Source organism: Thunnus thynnus, chromosome 7 (assembly GCF_963924715.1).
Source record: "Thunnus thynnus chromosome 7, fThuThy2.1, whole genome shotgun sequence".
NCBI lineage: Eukaryota > Metazoa > Chordata > Actinopteri > Scombriformes > Scombridae > Thunnus > Thunnus thynnus.
This window is the reverse complement of record NC_089523.1, coordinates 33,615,308-33,634,703: the sequence shown is the minus strand read 5'-3', so window position 1 is coordinate 33,634,703 and position 19,396 is coordinate 33,615,308. Positions and strand designations below refer to the sequence as shown.

General features: G+C 40.6%; 1 protein-coding gene across 1 annotated transcript; it reads right to left on the bottom strand.

The window, feature by feature from the left end:
* Positions 1 to 4,162: 4,162 nt before the first annotated feature.
* On the bottom strand, positions 4,163 to 10,823 carry gmnc (geminin coiled-coil domain containing). The gene is made up of 4 exons (XM_067595615.1): positions 9,998 to 10,823; positions 6,554 to 6,639; positions 6,201 to 6,317; positions 4,163 to 5,794 (listed from the first exon to the last, which is right to left on the bottom strand). The coding sequence occupies exons 1-4, from the start codon at positions 10,137 to 10,139 to the stop codon at positions 4,772 to 4,774; spliced, it is 1,368 nt and encodes a 455-aa protein (XP_067451716.1). The 5' UTR covers positions 10,140 to 10,823; the 3' UTR covers positions 4,163 to 4,771.
* Between the last annotated feature and the right edge of the window lie 8,573 nt (positions 10,824 to 19,396).

Genomic DNA, 19,396 nt, shown 5'->3' with positions numbered 1-19,396 from the left:
TTCAGCCGGCCGGCCTCTTTAATGACCCCTTTCCCTGGCCGACACTCAGCCCGCCTCCTTTCACATTCCCCCGCCAGACTCCGGGCCTCCCTGCCCTGAAAGAGCCTCCAATCTGTCGGACATCTGCAGCCGGGCCTTACCTTGTCATTAGAGATAGACCACTCGGTCGGCCCGCCACGGACAGAGCTCACACCCGACTTTCCCTCGGCCCCCCCGGCTTCATCTCAGGGGACCCGAGGCAGGGCCGGGACCCCGTGTTGGTAACCCTCAGGGAGAAGAAACCCCACCATCGTTACCTGTGGGGGGCGGATCAGGGAGGAGGGGTCGAGGTCTCCGGGGAGCCGCTGGCCTCCCTTTGTTCCTGAGAAGAGAGGGAGTTAAGGGCAAGGAGGAGGATGGTCAGACTGGTTTAACTGGTAACTGAGCTAAAGACAGAGGCGGCTGTCAGACTGAACCCAGCCCTGAATCTGACACCTCAGACGGACGATTCACAAGTTTTTCTATATGTTGATGAGATCAGATTTTAACTAAATGTCACTTTAATCAAAATGAAAAAAAGTCTCAAGTCTGTTTTTCAGAGCAAGACTTTAAAACCCTTTAGTGTGTGTTTGGTCTGTGTTTCCTGGTTTCAACCGGGGGGTCAGGACGCCTGCAAGGGGTTGCAAGATAAAACTGAGGGGTGTTAAAATAATTAACAAGACATAAACGTAAACAAAACCGTGTTTGCAATCTTTGCTTTTTTCTTGCTTGTTTTTCCCTTATAATAATTTGATCTGCTCTGGCCTCTAAATTTTTAAGTCAACCAAAACAAGAAAAATAAGATTTTTTTTAGTCAAAATGGTCATAACTGTAGAAAACAAAGCTTTGTTTTGAGGAATCACAAACCAAAAATGTTGCAAATCCCAGTTTTAAACCACATTGAGGGTTAATATTTTACACTAGACTGTTACTTTTATTCCTGTTTTATCTCTTATTCCCTTTTTAGCTTTTTTTTTATTTCCAAATTTAACACTTTTGAATTGTTTTTATGTCTTTTTACTTGTGTTGCTTTTATATTCTGTTTTAATGCCTTTTATTCTCTATGTAAAGCACTTTGAATCGCCTTGTTGTTGAAATGTGCTGTACAAATAAACTTGCCTTTTGGAGAGACTGTCTGCAAAATTATAACAAAGTCAGTAGTTTCACTGGTTTCCCTGTTGCCTGTTTAACCTGCCAGAGTTGGGAGGTGTAGATACTTGTCAGTTTTAATGAATGAAGAACATGTGGCCTCATTCTCCAGCTGCTTCTTAATAAATATCATCAGAATCATTCATATTGTATTAGCTGCAGAATAACTGGAGGAGTCAGGTGTCACTTTGTTGTAGCTTAAATCCACTTTTTTTAGACCTTTTTTCACCTGTGAAACTTCATCCTGTCACAGAGGAAAGTCGACAATCGTCAGAGAAACGTAGTGAAATCGTCGGATGTCTCAGATCTCGACTCGACGGATGATTTCTGGCAAAAAATTTAGGACTGAATCCTCACCATGTGACCAAACCGACCAATCAGAATACGACATGAAATGAGCAGAATCCAGTAGTGAGCTGTTTACCTCAAACTCACTTTTCTATGTTGTCGTCTTGGACGTGGACTCCGCCGGCTCCACTTTCTCTTCTTTTTTAAGGTTTTTTGATAAACAGAAGCATCAGCTGTGCGGGAGACGTTTGTTTATTGAGTGTTGCAGATGGATGACACGAGTTGACGACGTCTCTACTTGCTTCTGTTTTTTTTATATCATAACAGCAGGATTCATCCAACCTGAACTATTCTGCAAAATCCCAGATTATGTTCAATGCCAACATTTTTTAAATTCTTGCTTTGTAGAATATTTTGTGCATGAAAACTATAAATTTAGGAAATATAGATACAGTTAATGAAAGCTGTTGTGCTCAGCTGGTATCTGAGGACAGACGGCATGTTTTCCATTAGTAAATGAGGACTAACAGAGTTTATTTTAAGCCTCATTTGGCTAAAAATGACCCATATGTGAAAATATGTTCTGTGTTGCACTCGGAGACCAGAGACGTACTTTATCACAGCTTCATTTACGGTGGATTGAAAGAAAGAAAGAAAGAAATGGCATCAACACAGCTTTTCTGTTTGTGTTTGTGAAGAACGAATGTGTTCTGGCTCAGCAGACTAAAGAGTGTTAAAATTCACACATTAATGGACTTCTTGTCAGCAGCATCACTGTTCAAACAGCACAGTGACTCCAGGGTTTTAATGTCTCTCCTGATGTGGAACAAGCTGATATTCACTGGGATTTATTTTGTTATCTGCAGGAAGATTTATGAAACCTGATGTCAGAGTTGTGATGTTGCTGATGTTTCTCGGTTTCATCGGGTTGTAAAACAAACGGAGACGACTCAGACGTGTCTGTGAATCAGTTTTTTGTTTTTGTTAGTTCACAGTTTGCAGGCAGTTACATTATGTACAAGTTCATATAGAAACACAAACAGCCTGTTAGAGTGATTAAAGCCTCACTGAGCGGCCGACATGAAACGTGTTAAACAGTTGAACAGAATCAGCTGCTGATAATGTGGATTAAATATTTATGGATATTCTTCACATTTACTTTGAATATGTCGCCTCTGATTTAGACTTTTTTATATTTAAGCAGCAGATCAGCAGATATCTGTGACAGGACAGAGTTAATGGCAGTAAAGTTTACAACAAACTCAACTCATTTAAATGGAAACATCATCTGTGGATTCACTGACGTCAACAGTGAATCTGTACAAAGTGAACTTTGACACATGAATTAGTCCTGAATACCAAAAACAACACAAAACAAATAAAACATTACAAACGTTTAGTTATGTGAAACACGCTTTCATATGCAAAACAGTTCACACATATTCATGTAACTCTCAGATATTTTACATGTGAAATGTTAAGACTTCACATGTGAAAACAACACTCACAAAGAATACAAAACACATTTTACATCTTATTCGACACGTGAAAATTTCAAATGTAAGCACACATTTCTACGGACGGCAAAAGAGGCCAAAAGCGAACAAAGTTGACATCTGAAGTCAGGAATTGACAACATGTTGTCAAAACGTTGTTATAATGTGTTGACAACATGTAAAACTTTCATGTGTTAAGAACATGTCAACAATGTGTCAATGCATGACTTCAGATGTCAATTCTGAGTGTTTTTGACCTCTCTGGCTTTCCATAGAATCACAGATTTTCATGAGGGAAATGTATGACATCACATATGAAGACAAGACTTTTACATGTCATATTACATGTGAAACCTCTCACATCTTGATAAAATCACAGGTGCACATGCGTATTTTGGACATATCACATTTGATTTTTGTTTCCATGATATATGCACATGGTTTTCAAACATGCATTTAACGTGTTTTTTGTATGTAGAAATGAAGCAAAACGTCTTTTCTCATGTAAAATATGAGATTTCACATGTGTGTCATTTCATACAAACCACATATGCTCATGTGAAACATGTGACATTACATGTATTGTTTTCACATGTGAAATATCTAAGTCACCTATGTGCCTATGTGTGATTTTTTTGTTTTGTTTTTTGCATATGACAGCATGTTTCACGTAAATAAGTATTTTTTTTAATGTCAGTCATCTGAAAAACATACATGCTGGTGAATTTATCACATACGAAATGTTGTTCCACATGCGATAAATTCATGTTCTTGTGATGTTTCTCTCATGTTGTTTTAAACACATCTGGAAAAATAAAAAATTGCAGAGCAGAAACTCTGTGATGTCACAGATTCAGAAGATTTTAACTTTGTGTTGAAAAGTGCTTTGTGTTTAGTTGGCGAGCTTGCTAGCTGGCTAACGCGCTAGCTACATTACTAGTTAGTACGCTACAAGATAAGAACCATTACCGTCGAGAAGTATTTGAATCCAGAGGATAAAGTTTTAGAAGTTAATGTCGCAGATTATGTTTACAAATAGAACCAGTTTACTGGTGGCAGCGTTAGCGATGGCGGCAGTGAGGACTTGAACATATCCTCCAGTTAGTGGCAGTTTTACATCGATTAGCTGTATTTTTCTTTTTAGTCTCATTTTTCTTGGTTCTTGAAATCTGCTAAAATCTGCAGTTACTGTTTTACTTACGAGGCAGTCGTCGTCGCTTTGTGGCGCCATGTTGGATCCGTTTTATTTGATATAACAAGGGACACAAAATGTGATCGCTAATGTTTTTGTGGCAGTTTCACAAACAAACTAAATATATAGTTCAGCATACAGACAACGTTTTAGTTAATTTTTTATGTTACACTCATTGTAAGTTTATCTCTAAGTTAGCTACATACTTAAATTGTAAAATGTTCCCACAGTTTTTGGCGTTAGATGTAAATCCTAAAATGAGGTTTATAATGCTTCCAAAGAGCTGGTTAGTCTCATCGTACAACAAGTTTTCTTCTTCTTCTTCTCACTCTAAACTTTCTGAACAAAATGCAGCTTTTTTGAAATCTCAGGATCATCAGGTGATTAATGTTTCAACAAACAGTTATCAGAGGAACCATTCCCATTAAACCAAAGATCTGGATCTGTTTAAAGTAATAGTCTCTGTCTTTATGGCCCTAAACTGTTGTCTGAATGTCCTTTAAGGCCTTTTGCTGGTTGTGTTGTCTCATATAACCAGCATCAAACCAAGAGCCAAGTCTAACAAGCCGGCAGTAAGTTCAACACTGACTCGCAGATCTAAAGGTCTGGCCTGGGATGGTCAGTCAGTCTATGGTCCTTGTCTGGGCATCCAGGTGAAGTTCCACCTTCCCTCGGTGTCCTTCCTGATGAAGGCTTGTCCCTGGGGGAAGCTGTGAGTCTTAACGCTGCTGGACGGGCTGAGGGACATGCTGAACGCCAACTCAGTCCGGCTGCGAGGCGTTTGAGGCGTGGCAGGAGGCTGAGAACCCGCCGGCGGGCTCGCTGGGCCGCGGCCTTGCACCGGTGTCCACGGTTGGCTCATGACTGGACTCAAGGACGAGACGGGAGAGTAACGGATTCTTTCTCCTGCTGGACTGAACTGGATCGTGTCCTGCGATGGAGTCGAGCTGCCTCTGAGTTTCGGTGGTGACCAGTAAGCTGCTGGGTTCCCCTCCGGACGCCGGGACTGACCCGAGGCTGTGATGGAGCAGATCTCTGCTCTCTCTGGTGACCGTCTGAAAGGTGTTTCTTCTCTTAAAGGTGAATGAAAAGCAGTTAATGAGCCGAAGCTGCTGATCACAGCTGCAGGAGCGTCATACTGTCCAGCGGCAGTGAAGTCAGAGCGCTGATCTGGAGAAGTTGTGCAGTTCGGAGCTGAGTTATTGACGGCAGGATCAGCACAGCTCCTTTTATTTGCTTCTTGGCGTTCAGCAGCTCTGTAGCTAAACTCAGTTTGACGTCTTTGGCAGTAGCTGTGGACAGACGGAGGTGTAAAGGCGGCGACTGAAGAAGAATTCAAGGTGGACTGAGGACGGTGCGGCGAGGTGACTGCAGCATCGTAAACCAAACTGCTGAGGCTGAGTCCAGAGGAGGAAGAGGAGTCGTTGGACGTGTCGATGGTGTCTCGGTCCTTCAGCCCCAGCGTTCGCAGAACCCAGAGGTCCAGGTTTGGTTCGGAGGCGGCAGACGTCTCGGAGAAATCAGAGCAGAACTCAGCGGTGAGGTTCCTGCAGACTCGCTTGCTGACCTGCTGAGAGGACAGACGATGAGGTCCGTCATCAACGTACATCAGGTTCCTCTTCAGCTTCTTCCTCCCGTCAGCGGTTAGTTTCTGTGAGGGAAGAACAGAGACGGAGTTAGATCATCAATAACTTACTGCTATCACAAACTGATACTGCACTCATAAGATCAACTCCAAGATGTAGTTGAGAAAACATCTAATGGACTGATGGTTTTCAGTTGGAGATGAGTAATCCATCACAGGAGCATAAAAATGAAAGATGTATAGATGTTTATAGATTTGTTTTGTGGTAATCTGAGACTTCAGAGGCTGCAAACACGTTTTCAAATGAAAAAAGCAGCATCTGTGTTTGGTTTATGTTTTCTTGGTTTGATTTTCTCACATCATACCTTGTAAATGCTTTTAACTGCATGTACTCTTTACTGATATGAGCATTTTTCCTTTCTCACGTTACAGCAGTTTGAAACCATTTTTTTAAAAACTCAAGTGAACTCACTTTAGCCTTTTCCTCCAGGTTCCTCACAAAGGAGGAGTTGAGGAACTCTCTGAGTTTGTTGTTCTCCTCCTGCAGTCTGGCCAGCTCCTCCTCCCTCTGCAGCAGAGTGTCCTGAAGCTGAAACATTAAAAAAAACAACTTAATGTGAAACCTTCTTGTCTTCTCCAGAGTCAGACGAGAAGATGGACACCAGTTACATCTCTGTGTATACAGAGAGGTGCAGGGTGTGTTTAGCCTAGATCAGCACAAACACTGGAAGGAGGGAAACTGCCAGCTGAGTTAAGCTGAACTAAACATATCGTTGCCTTGTTCAGATGGTTCCCAGTAAAAAGCTTCTGGAGCAGCTGTAGTACCTGTTTATTCCTCTGGAGGTGAGGGGAGAGCTGCTCTGTCCACGTCAAACCAGCAGGAGGAGAGCTGTTAAAAACACGCTGAGCCTCTGACACAAAAAAAACACACAGAGAAAGACAAACGTTACTTTCAGATACAGTAAATCTCTTTCCCACATAACATAAAGCTTCTGTATCCTTAAATACAACCTCTAACCTGCTGATAACACGTCACACATGTATCATGTGTTTCCTCTCAGTGTTGGTCGTTTACGTCCTCAAAATCAACACTAAACTTTTGCAGGATGCAGCTGATATGAAGGTCGATACTCTGAAGGAAACAGCTAAAGAGGAAAGTTTGGAGGAGAATCTAATCTTTGATTTGCAGACACAGTAACGTCCTCCAGTGAAAACGTGTTTAGTTCTGTTTGCTAAAGCAACTTATTCCTGTCATTCAGGGATGATTTCACCCTAATGGATAAATGTTTTAATCCTCCAGATACACACACAAAAAACTCATAGTATTAAGGCCTTTTACTTAAGTAAAAGTAGCAATACTACAGTATAAAAATACTCCTTTACAAGTAAAAGTCCTGCGTTCAAAATCTTATGTAAATCTTACAAATTCTTATCGTAAGACTACAGAAGTATTAGTTGGAAAAATTGCTTTAAGCATCAAAAGTAAAAGTACTTTATGCAAAATGGCTCCACTCAGTGTTGTATTTATTATATACTGTATACTCAGATATACGGCGCATTAATTTATGTTTTATTATTTTACAACATTCAGCAGGAAACAGGAAAATACATTTTAATGTCAAAGTGAAAGCAGATCTATAAAAAGTCATTTGATTTAATTACAAATATAAAATACATCATCTGTTTTACACATAAAATCAAGTAAAAAATTGTACAAAAGTGCAACTTTTTCCTCTGAAATGAAGTGGAGTAGAAGTACAAAGTGGAATAAAATTGAAATACTCAAGTACAAGTGCTGCAAAATAGAACTTAAGCAAAAAAACAACAATTTATTTAGTACAGTTTGACATCATGTCTTCATCAGGACAACTCAGACCATCTAATTATTTACAATATTTACAACATCAAACTCTGAGAGATCAGTTACATATCAAAAGTAACAACTTACTTTGAATCATAATTGGTTAATATCACACTATAATGTAGTTATAAGCAGATATAAGGTCATTATAAGTGTTTATTAATGTGCAATATTTGTCATGAAGACATATTTTATATTATTACAGCAGTGTTTTGTCGTTATCTGTTTATACAGCGTTATACAGAAGTTATAGCTGTTAAAACATATTAGCTGATAAAACACTTCTGCTGGCAGCTACATTAAAGTGAGTTATAAACCAGTTATTAGCAGTTTATAGATGTTTTATTCATGATAAATAAAAGTAAAGTTTTACAGTAATAGGATGTGTTTACACTACTTTCTAACTTTGAGTTTCTGGTGATGTGAAGCCTGCTGATGCTGATGTGTGATTGGCTGAGACACCTGTCAATCAAGGCAAACGTGTGCAACAGTTCTGCTTAAACCTTAATTAAAAGGTATTTCTAAAATCTCACATTAGTAGAAGTGAATTTAGCTTTTGTGAGGATGAACTGTGGATTTGTGTCTGACTTTGTGTTTGACTTCAGTCTCTTGACGTTTCCATCAGCAGCCTCTAGTGGCCGTTAGAGGAAGTGCAGCTGCTGCTCAACGTCTCCAAACCTCCGATTACAGCTGAGAGCAGCTTGATGAATTGAACACTCTGAACGAGGTGACACAGAGAAAATTAAAAGATCGATCTTAATGTAAACCATCATAGATATATTTCAGTCGAGACAGATCACTCATGTGGAACCTGCCGCTGCGTTTGAGCTCACAGAGGAAACCGGGAACCTCCTGTGTTTGATGAATGAGCCGCCGGCACGCAGCGTCCCGCTCAGCTGAATGTGGCATTTACAGAAAAATGGAAATATTCCTTTCATAAAGATCTCAGTCAGCAGATAAAGCTGCTGCTGCTGCTGGATCAAAATCTAAATCCAGGCCTTCTAATAAATGTGCTGGTGGTCATTTTGGAAATTATTGCTCCATTAATAAGATTTGAAGACTTATAGTAGCTTTGATGTCTGTTGTGTGGGTGTTGATTGACAGCTGTGATTGACAGTTGACTCACCTGCTGACTATTGTCTCTAAATTCCAGTAAGTTTAATGTGACTTAATTATGATATCTGCCCTGTTTAGCTAAAGTAGCTAACGTTAGCCCGAGTGCAGCACTCAGTGTTCCCAGTAAGCTAACGTTAGCTTGGGTCTGAGGTAGCGCTTATCTGGAAAGGTCCTGGCTCCAAACAGAAAAGACGGCGCCGACCAGAAGCTGCAACTCTGGTCTTCAAATCGGCAGCAAGCAGCAACCTCTGGGGCTGAAAAACGAAGCCAACAGGAAGTGCCAAAAACTGCAGTTCCTTGAACGACCACTTGAGGCTCCAAAAGTGAGTCAATCCCCATAGACCCTCATGTTAAAATGCCCAACTTTACAGCAGAAATAAACATGTTTACAGTCTGGTACAAACAACGGTTTTGGTCTCTGTAGCTAATTTCCTCTTTCATGACAACTGGACGGGGGGTGAATTTTTTTATAACTCACCAGTTTAAATTTTATTAAGCCGTAAAGTTATACATAATGAAGGACATGGCTGCTTTGAGTGACAGGTCCGCCAGCCGCTAGCTGGCTTGTTTCAGCCATTCGGCCCGCCTCTTTGCCAAATTTTTGATTGGCTGGGAGTTAGGCAGCGTCATGCACTGCCAAGATGGCGACGGCCGGAGCGGCTCACTTTGAGCTTCAAAACCGCTCTTCTCTGGATAAAACTAACGTCAGTTGATATTACGTTTCAATTTCAGGTGAGTTGTCCGGTTTCAGGCTCGTTATATCAGCAAATACATAATCAGTAAAGTCAACTTTTTGTAGAGTCAGGCTGTTTATGTGTGTATAAATAAAACCAAATCTACACCCCCGCCCCAAACATTTAGCTTTTCAGGTTTAAAACCGAAGTGTAAATGTCAAACTATTCCTTTAAAAGCAGTGAGTACATCTCCCCCAGTTCTGTGCTACAGTATAATTTTAAGGTACTTTAATGTTACTTCAGTATTTGCATTTTATTCTACTTTATAATTCAGTTCCACTACATTTCAGAGTAAATATTGTACTTTTTACTACATTTATTTGACAGTTGTAATTATTGCAGATACACACAGCTGAGAGGAAAGAAAGAAAAAAATAAATAATCACAAAGCCAAAAAAGCTTTAAAAACAAACAAAGAAAACAACAAAATACATGTAAATGTATATAAGACTCCAGCAGGGACCATTCTGCATAACGAGTACTTTTACTTGCAATAGTATTTTTATACTATAGTATCGATACGTTAAAGTATCTGAGTACTGAAGTACTGAGACTCACCCCACACCGACGACGGCTCGTGCCGCTTCTCCCCGAGGTCGATGAGGTCACAGGGGTCACTGGGGTCATGGGCCCAAAGAGAAGCCAAGGTTTCCATGGAAACGTCAACAGTGTCAGGGCTACGGGCCAAGTCCTGGAGCATGTGGTGATGAAGAGGAGGAGGAGTAGGAGGAGGAGGAGGAGGAGGAGGAGGAGGAGGAGGAGAGGGATTCCCTACAGGGAGACGGAGAGAGTTTGTGTGTGAATGAAGAGGAGGGTGTGTGTGTGTGTGTGTGTGTGTGTGTGTGTGTGTGTGTGTGTGTGTGTGCCAGCTGACTGTGTGTTGATATGGTGATGATCAACACTTCACTCAGTTAAAAAAAAAAAAAAGTCGTCTCTCTCTCTCTCTCTCTCTCTCTTTCTCTTCACCATCACATCAACTGGAACACACTACATGGCCAAAAGTATGTGGACACTGAACCTGCTGCTCTAACAGCCTCCTCTCTTCTGGTTTCAGGCTGGTTTCCAGCAGATGTTGGAAGCTGGTTGCAGGGATTTGCTTCCATTCAGACACATTAGATGTTAGTGAGGTCTGACACTGATGTGCAGGCCAGTCAAGTTCTTCCACAGTAAACTGGGAAAACCAGAGCTGGTTTGTCACATTAACGGGGGAAATACAAAGCTGGAAGAACTCTGTTGTTGATTGGATTCTGCAGCTTTAACATAAAGTCTAAACCCAACCAGGAAAAACAGACAATGCCAGCGGTGTCCACATACTTTTGGCCATGTAGTGTATTATTCCACAAGAAAAACTCACAGTGTGTACAGACTGTGAGTCCCTGATGGTTTACTGTGGGAATATTCATGTAATAAACCGAATTAAAAAACATTAAAAGCAATAAAATAACATTATTAATAATATTATACAAATCAAATTATAGATCGAATAATAAAAATATTAAGATTCACTATTAAGAAACAATTTGTCATTCAGAAAAAATATAATATTGGACTGAAATAAATACATTTTATCTTGCATCTCTCCTGCAGTTCATTTTCTCACTCGTGTTTTATTTACATCATGTTGTGTTTATATTATAAATACATTCATCTTATTTGCCGTTAAGTTTCACGTGCAAACAACGAGCCAATAAAAACCGAGAAATGCAGCAACTCGAGCTTTTCTCGTGTAGTTTTTACATCTTTCATGCTGCTGAAGTCCATTAAATATAATAGAATAAAATAAATCTGGACTTTTACTCTCAGCAGAGGATTTAAGAACTTTTTCTCCACCTGTTGCGTCTCATCATCTTGTTCACCTGCAGTCATCACTCCTCCATCACATTAAAACACCCGCCTGCAGATTAATATTCATTCATCTTTTTTTCTTTTTTTTTTATTTCTGTTAAAGCTCAGACATGAACACACATGAACTCACTGAAGCTCAGACCTGCACGGCGCCGAAATATTCTCCAGATCTTCGTTTGCAGGCTGCACGTGTTGCGCCTGGTTGTGCGTAAAAGCGCGCTGCAGATTCCACAAATACAGAAAATCCCGCGAAGGTGCAAAAAACCACTTAAAAGGCACTTTATTTTTTCTGCACGTAAATCCGGAAATAAGTTGTTTTAAAAGAAATCCTGACAAGAAGAAATGAGACGATAAAATATCCAGATTCACAGCTGAGGGTTCGTGTGTGAGACTCACCGCAGACTGAAGCACAGAAACAACCAGCAGCCACACAGACAGACAGGTGTGTGTGTGTGTGTGTGTGTGTGTGTGTGTGTGTGTGTGTGTGTGTGATGACAGATTGAGTCTGTCCAATCAGCTGGTTGGCCGGAGTGACGCTGTCGGCTGCAGCCTCAGTGTGAGCTGCTCTGTCAGGATGAGGAGCTGCCGGTGGAGTAAAAAGTCCTGCAGGCAGGTAAGAAACACCTGAACAGAACAGACCTGCAGGAAAAAACATACAAATATTTCCCACCTGAGCCTAAACTTTCTCTCAAACACTTTTATTCCACAAGTGTCAGCAGCTTATAGTACAGTATCCTGAGTACTGTACTACAGTGTAGTATTGAAACCATATATTACTGTATATTACTGTATATTACTGTATATTACTGTATATTACTGTATAGTGCAGTGCAATACAGTAATAGCAGGATAGCATAGTGTTGTAAAGAACCTTATGCTGCAGTATAGTATTGTGCAGATTAGTCTGTACACACAGTTGTGTAAGTGTAGTATTGTACTTTATACAGTACATGACCTGCAGTACAGTATAATATTATATAATAAGCTACTGATTATATACCACAGAGTAGCAGCTCAGCCCCGTCGTTATAGTATTGTGTCATTATTCAGACCAAAGCAGGAAGTTTGAACAAACTCAGTTAGTTTTATGTTTCTGTTTAAAGCTCGTTGAGGAAAGTTTTAAGATTAGAAAGATTTTTCACTGATTGAAGTTTAAAACATGTTTGTTGAAGCTGAAGTTTGATGAAACTTGTGTTGAGCTGATACTATACTACACACACACACACACACACGCACACACGCACACACACACACACACACACACACACACACACACACCTGATGCTCCTCTGCTGAGTTAACCTGTAATCTGACAGCAGGTCAGTTAGTCTGCAGCAGCAATTAGAAATCTAATTCACAAACTGACATACCAACGAGGTGACACATTAACAGAGAGGAAGAGGATGAGGGGAGGAAGAGGAGGAGAGGAGAGGTTTGGTTTTCAAAGTCCCTTTGTGAGGAGAAACCAGATCACTGTCACATCATCATTTGAGGGCAAAAAAAAGAAAAACTTTCCTAAAATACATCAAAACCTGTCGAACGAACACAGAAACGTTTCTCTGATCAGAAGTTTACAATCAGCTCCAACTTCACTACCAGCTTGACTTGTTGACCTTTGACCTGTCAGTAATAAATAAGAATAAAGGACGGCAGCGAGTGATAATCACATCACCAAAGCATCCGACGGTGTTAACATTCATACTCCAAAAGTATTTTGGGATCAGAGATCAGGCTGTTTGCCAACTTTGGAGAAAGCAGCTGCCTGATTCCTCTTCTTAACGTACAGCGAGCAAACTCTAGAGGACAGAGGACGAAAACTGTCCATCCAGAGCCGTCACTCACAGTCACCGGAAACATAGAGGAGAGGAGAGGAGGACATAAAAGTAAGAGAGAAGAGGAGAGAACACAAGAGAGGAGGAAATGAGGGAAAAGGAAAGGAGGCAAGGAAACAGGAGAGGAAAGAAGACACATAGAAGAAGAAAGGCAGTTAAGACGAAAAGAAAAGAGGAGAGAAATGTTTTGTTCGTGTTTCGATGGAGGAATTAACCATAAACAAGGTTTAAAACATCTGGATCACCTCTCAGAAAAAGAGAAATCCTACAGTATCATCTCTGATCATGCTGTGAATATTGATCTGTGCGCTCACTCAGGGGTCAAAGGTCAACTGCAGCTTCCTCTTCTTCTCTGTCTGTCTGCAGTTTGAGTATAAACATGAGGAAGAAGTTCAGTCTAGCGAGCAGTCAGTCCAGCAGACGTTCGATCGCCTCCAGCGGAGACAGAAATCTGTTCCCTCTGACCCCCCCCCCCCAACCCCCCCTCAACCCCTCCCAACTGGCTAACCATTAAATTTGACTTTTCCCATTAGCTTTTGTGGCTGGTTAAGTGGTCGTGGAGGGGGGTTAATCACCTCCGCCAGCGGGCCTGCTGCTCGTCAGATAGCAGCAGAGAGAACACAGCAGCAGACATATGTGAGTCTGCAGGAGAGGACGTGTGACCCGCTGCTTTGAATCCCCCGAACGGCTCAAAACGTTCATATGAATCATCTGATTTCTGCTCGTTCCTGTTCCATCATGAGGCTGCACGGAAACAAATATAACAAATACAACAAATACAACGTAAACAAATACAGCAGGCAGTGATGGAAAGTATTTACATTGTTAAGATGAATGAAACTCAGACAGCGTTACTTTTTCTTTCTAACTGTATTTGTTGTTTTAATTAATATACAAGTATATATTAAAGACTTGGCAACCTGACTCCCTTCATCAAATCAGAGGTAACAAGCCTCGGAGTCATTTTAGATTCTGACTTGAGTCTCATATAAACAAAGTGACTAAAACAGCATCTTTCATCTCAGAAATGTTGCCAAGGTTCAACAAGATGCTGAAAAACTAATTCATGCTTTTATTTCAAGTAGTTTAGACTATTGTAATGCACTTTTTGATTGAAAGATTACAACTCATTCAAAACTCTGCGGCCAGACTGTTAGCAAAAACAAAACATAGAAGAACACATCAGTCCAGACTTGGCTAGCCTACACCGGCTCCCTGTTATAAACCTCTCAATGGATCAGGGCCGAGCTACATCACAGACTCCCTGATACCTTACGCTCCCTCATGAACCCTGAGATCATCCTCTGCAGGACTGCTTGACATCCACATTCTTTCTCTCAAGAAAATTGGAGATGCAGCTTTTTTCAATCACGCTCCCAAACTCTGGAACGCCTTACCTAAAGACGTTAGAGAAGCAGTCTTTCAACGACACTTAAAAACATATCTTTTTAACCGAACCTTTCTATAGTATGACTTTTACACCATATCATATACATTTATATTCTTATTCATGAATGATTAAGTCTTTTACTTCAGATTTTTAGCTGTGTCTCCTCTGTTTTAATGTAGCTCTCATTTTTCTTGTTTGCCTCCTTTTATTCTTCCCGTTAATGTTCTCAATTATTTATTTAATTATCTTTTTATTGTGAAGAACTTTGAGCTGCATTTTGTATGAAAGGTGCTATATAAATAAAGTTTATTATTATTATTATTATTATGTATAAGTGTAACTTTTAGGAGAGAGCTGGGTGAACATCAGCCATATTGTGTACTTGTATTCTCAAAACACTCATAAAACTACACAGTCTCAAACTTCAACATTAATCAGCAGTTACATATTTTTATGAGCTGTGAACATTTAAGAGGTTGTCAGACTAAAGAGTTTAACACCATCCAGTAATTCACAAGGAAAAAGCAAAGATTATTGTCTTATAAAATATTTTTATGGATCAAAAAAAAACATTTAATTCCTCTTTTATAACTTGTTAATCATCTCATGACCTCTCAGATTTATCTTAAACTAAACAGCCTCCATATAAATGTCAGTAATAAAACCTTTAAAGGTGTATTTATTCTTTTATAGTCCGTCACAGCGACATGTTGGCGTGTGTGTTTGGCAGACAGGGGGTGTGTATGGGCGTGTCGGTCAGCAGGTCGTCCTCTCAGCTCCTCTTTGATGTGTCTCTGTTGTTGCCGGGCAACATGCTGAGCTCTCATTTTAACCCTCTGCCAATTAGACGGAGCCTCCGGGTTGCCGTAGTCGGCCAAAACCCGACCGGTAGGCAGCAGGTTGGAGGATTACTGACCGTCTGTGGCCTGAAGTTCAGCAGCCAGCTGGTGTCATTTAGTGAAACGACATCCTGACCTGCGTTTTTACTGAAGAGCTGAGAGTCTAAACTGAACTTTGTCAACAGTTTCATGATGCTTTAGATGCTACAAGTGGATGCTGTATTGCAAGATCATCATAAATATGTTGTCAGAGTCACGTATATATTAATTAACATTTTCCTGAAACATAATCTGATTGGTTTAGGTTCTTTTTGTCAGTTGCTTATTTCCACATCCAGCAGTTACGGAGCAACATTATCATTCATTTAGAGTCGTGTTTCTGTCCACCTGGTGAATGTAAGTCCAATATTCACTCTCTTTTAGCTCTGTTTTTAACTCTCTACCAACTCCTGAGGGAAATATCTGGCTCTTTAGCTGCTAAATGCTCCACTATGTTCACCAGCTAGTCTACAGATAACTGTGTCTCTTTGCCGTTTGGTGCTGAGCAGGTAGTGTACAGCGGCTTTTTATAGCTTTTTCTCTGAAAACAGCTGGCTGCTGCGGCCCAAAACGACTCTATGAGAGCACTGAGATTGAACCAAAACAGTAAAGTTGCAGCCGGGCAGATAAACAATGAGATGGAACTCACTATAAAGCTGCAGAGTCTCTGTAGGTTCATCACTACGAGCCACAACCAACACATTACACACTGACAGATCAGACTGTGGAGTTGTAGAAATATGGATTACGTTAACTCCAAGATGCCAAACAGCCACTGACAGAATTCTCTGAAGCTCTGAGTTAGCATTAACTTACTGCAGAATCTCAATGGAAACTGTGAAAAATGTCCAATTGTTAGATTATCTACAAGAAACCAAACTCTTGATGATCATCTTTTTTTGTTTTGTTTATCCTAGAAAATATTGTTGTACGCCAGTATTGATTATAAAGATTACATGTCTTGTATTAACTAAGATAGTTAATGTGTTTGGTTGTATATCATTATTATCAGGATTATCTTGAAAGTGACACATTAACACCATAGACCGTATAAAAATATGGACGTAGTTACCGTGACGTCACTCGTTGGTTTCTGAAGAGCGGTTTTGAAGCTCAAAGTGAGCCGCTCCGGCCGTCGCCATCTTGGCAGTGCGTGACGCTGCCTAACTCCCAGCCAATCCAAACTGGGCAAAGAGGCGGGCCGAACGGCTGAAACAAGCCACCTAGCGGCTGGTGGACCTGTCACTCAAAGCAGCCATGTCCTTCATTATGCATAACTTTACGGCTTAATCATATTTAAACGGGTGAGTTATAAAAAAATTCACCCCCCGTACAGTTGTCATGAAAGAGGAAATTAGCTACAGAGACCAAAACCGTTGTTTGTACCAGGCTGTAAACATGTTTATTTCTGCTGTAAAGTTGGGCATTTTAACATGGGGGTCTATGGGGATTGACTCACTTTTGGAGCCTCAAGTGGTCGTTCAAGGAACTGCAGTTTTTGGCTTCATTTTACAGCCCCGGGGGTTGCCGCTTGATTAACACGTGTAACAGACATCATTTGGATCATCATAGATAGTAGAGCATAGCCTGTTTAGTTGGTAATCTATAGGATGTGTAAAGCTGCAGAATGCACACTGTGTACGATGACGGTAATGACACATTTTAACAGTTACCACTACTACCACAACTTTCATTTTGGAACTATTTTTGAACCATTACAGGACGTCTTGAAGGAGCGTTCAACAGTCTTTCAACATCTCAGTTTTTTTCTTGGTTAAAGCTGGTTTAAGGTTGTTAAAGGTGACAGATATTTAAACAAACTGCCTCCGGTCCTGGCAGCAGTTAGCAGCTAATTACTCCTCAGTGGGGCAGTATGAGGACTACAGGTGGGCTACCTGGTGGTCTAACTCAGGTTCAGTGGGACAGATGTTAAAGCCTGCCTGCCCTCCTTCTTACTCCGCCTCCCTGCTGGGATCCTAATAACAGGGAGGACGGACGGCAGGATTTGTTGGACAACAGCGGCGGCTGCCTGGCTGCCGGCAGCCTGCTCGCTACTGGACGTCCACACACACACACACACACACACACACACACACACACTGACAGCTACTCCCACCTCAGCTACACTTCATCTGAACCTGACATCACTGTTCTTTAAACAATCTGTCACTGCAGTCAGACATTAATTACAGTGTTTAGTGGTGAAAGATGAAACAGGAAAAATCCTAAAACTGACATACAAAACCTTACAAATGTTATATATATAAGTAAGTAAGTAAGTAAAACTTTATTTATATAGCACCTTTTTAACACAGGTTACAAAGTGCTTTACAGTGACGTTGGGACACAAAGAAAATAGGACACAAAAACCATGAAAGACACATTCAAGAACACATACAGACATCTCACACATACGAACGCAGCGAGCATACAGTCATCACCCAGAGCACACACTTGAATTTATGAGATGTTATGAGAAAGCCATTCTAAAAAAAAGTAGGTTTTTAGGTGTTTTTGAAACAGTCAACAGATTCAGCTGATCTGATGGAAGTTGGGAGATTGTTCCAAAGTCTGGGTGGGGGTTAGAGGGTTAGGGGGTTAGGGTTAAGGGGTTAGGGGGTTAGGGAGTTAGGGTTGGGATTAAGGGGTTAGGGTTAGGGGGTTAGGGTTAAGGGTTAGGGTTAGGGGGTTAGGGTTAACAAAAGCACAGTCGCCTTTGGTTTTTAGTTTGGCACGTGGTACGGCCAACAGGTTTTGGTTGGAAGACCTGACCGCATGGTAATATACGGGCTTAGTAGCTGGGATATATATGCAGGAGCTAAACCGTGTAAGGCCTTATAAGTTATTAAGAGAATCTTGAAATCAATCCTGAGCTTCACTGGCAGCCGATGCAGTGAGGCTAAAACAGGAGTGATGTGGGATCTGTGGCCACCAGTCCTGGTTAATAACCTCGCCGCTGCATTTTGTACAAGCTGAAGATGTGACAGGTCAGCTCGGCTAAGGCAAGTGAAAAGGGAGTTACAGCAATTGAGACGGGAAAAAATGAAGGCATGAATTATGTGCTCTAGGTCAGAGACTGACAGTAATGGTCTGATTTTTGCAATGTTCCTAAGTTGAAAAAAGCAGGATTGAACCATTTTATTGACATGGTGTCAAATTTCAATTTAGGGTCAAATATAACGCCAAGATTCCTGGCGTTAGTTTTGACATAGGGGATGAGAAGCTCAATTTTGTCAGGATTTAACTGAAGAAAGTTAACAGACATCCAGTCTTTTATCGCAGCTAAACAGCTGTGGAGAGTGTTTAGGTTGCTAAAATCATCTGGTTTCACAGAAAAATATAGCTGAGTGTCATCTGCATAGCAATGATAGGATATACAACCAAAGCAACTGATTATCTGGCCCAAGGGCAGCATATACAAAGAGAAAAGAATTGGACCAAGTATTGATCCCTGGGGCACCCCATATAGCAGGAGAGTGGATGAGGACACATAGTTACCCATAGAGACAGAAAAACTTCTATTTGACAAATATGACATAAACCATTCAAGAGCTTTCCCTGAGATACCAACACATGTATTATATATATATATATAAAAAACATATAATAACGTATAACAAAGTATTTTACACTCTTAAACAGTACAAACCCAAGTATCTACAAATCTCTATCAGGTAAAAACCACATTATAACTCATATAAACCCTCATGCAGCATCCAGTGACCATAAACTACTATATGATCATCTATAAGACCTGTAATGTATCTATAAGGAGAACAAAACCTGTTTTATGCTAGAATATCTTACCTGCAGGGATCAATACTGAGTCCACATGTTAAAACTCTTCACACAGTCGACAGTTATGGATCAAACTGTGACACATTTGCATAGTTTTCACACAGAAAGCATTCAGCGACTACAGCCTTCACATGTCTTCAATACTTTTCAAACACAAACAAGCAACAAAACATTTGACATGTTTACATCCTCACTTCTAAACTCTTCAGTTTAT

What these genes read in the sequence shown, in the direction of transcription:
- gmnc (XM_067595615.1), bottom strand. Translation starts at nt 10,139, where the DNA reads ATGCTCCAGGACTTGGCCCGTAGCCCTGACACTGTTGACGTTTCCATG. An exon ending in CGAGCCGTCGTCGGTGTGGG is followed by an intron (nt 6,640 to 9,997) that starts GTGAGTCTCAGT and finishes TTTTTGTGTCAG; the next exon opens with AGGCTCAGCGTGTTTTTAAC. An exon ending in ACCTGGAGGAAAAGGCTAAA is followed by an intron (nt 5,795 to 6,200) that starts GTGAGTTCACTT and finishes CTTCCCTCACAG; the next exon opens with AAACTAACCGCTGACGGGAG.